The 315-nt window shown below is 65.7% G+C and overlaps 1 protein-coding gene across 1 annotated transcript in view; it reads left to right on the plus strand.

The window, feature by feature from the left end:
- Nucleotides 1–267: 267 nt before the first annotated feature.
- NUP43 (nucleoporin 43) overlaps nucleotides 268–315 on the plus strand; it is a 12,049-nt gene continuing 12,001 nt past the window's right edge. The window contains exon 1 of the mRNA XM_014523734.2: nucleotides 268–312. Coding sequence (XP_014379220.1) covers nucleotides 268–312 — 45 coding nt within the window. The remainder of the gene's footprint in view (nucleotides 313–315) is intronic.

Consider the following 315-nt stretch of genomic DNA (forward strand, 5'->3'; position numbering starts at 1 on the left):
CGCCTATCACCAATGTTCCAGCTGCCGGCAGTGCGGGCTAGCCTCCGCACGCCACGCCACGCCTCGCCTCCCCTCTCCCTCCTTGCTTTTCTCTCGGGCTACGCAACAACCAAAGACCCCGCCCCCTGCCGCAGCCTCTCGCCTTTTCCAGCGGCATCATTTTGTCCCTACTCGCTCTCGGTCTGCCGAGAAGGCTCCCGGCCAATGGGAGGGCGCGCTCAGCGGCGGAAGAGGCGGGGCGGTGTGGGGTGGCGGGCGCGTGCAGGTATGGAGGATTTGTGCGCCAAATTCGTGTCGCAGAAGCTGAGCAAGGTC

The sequence above is a fragment of the Alligator sinensis genome, unplaced genomic scaffold, assembly GCF_000455745.1.
Source record: "Alligator sinensis unplaced genomic scaffold, ASM45574v1 scaffold608_2, whole genome shotgun sequence".
In the NCBI taxonomy this organism is placed as follows: domain Eukaryota; kingdom Metazoa; phylum Chordata; order Crocodylia; family Alligatoridae; genus Alligator; species Alligator sinensis.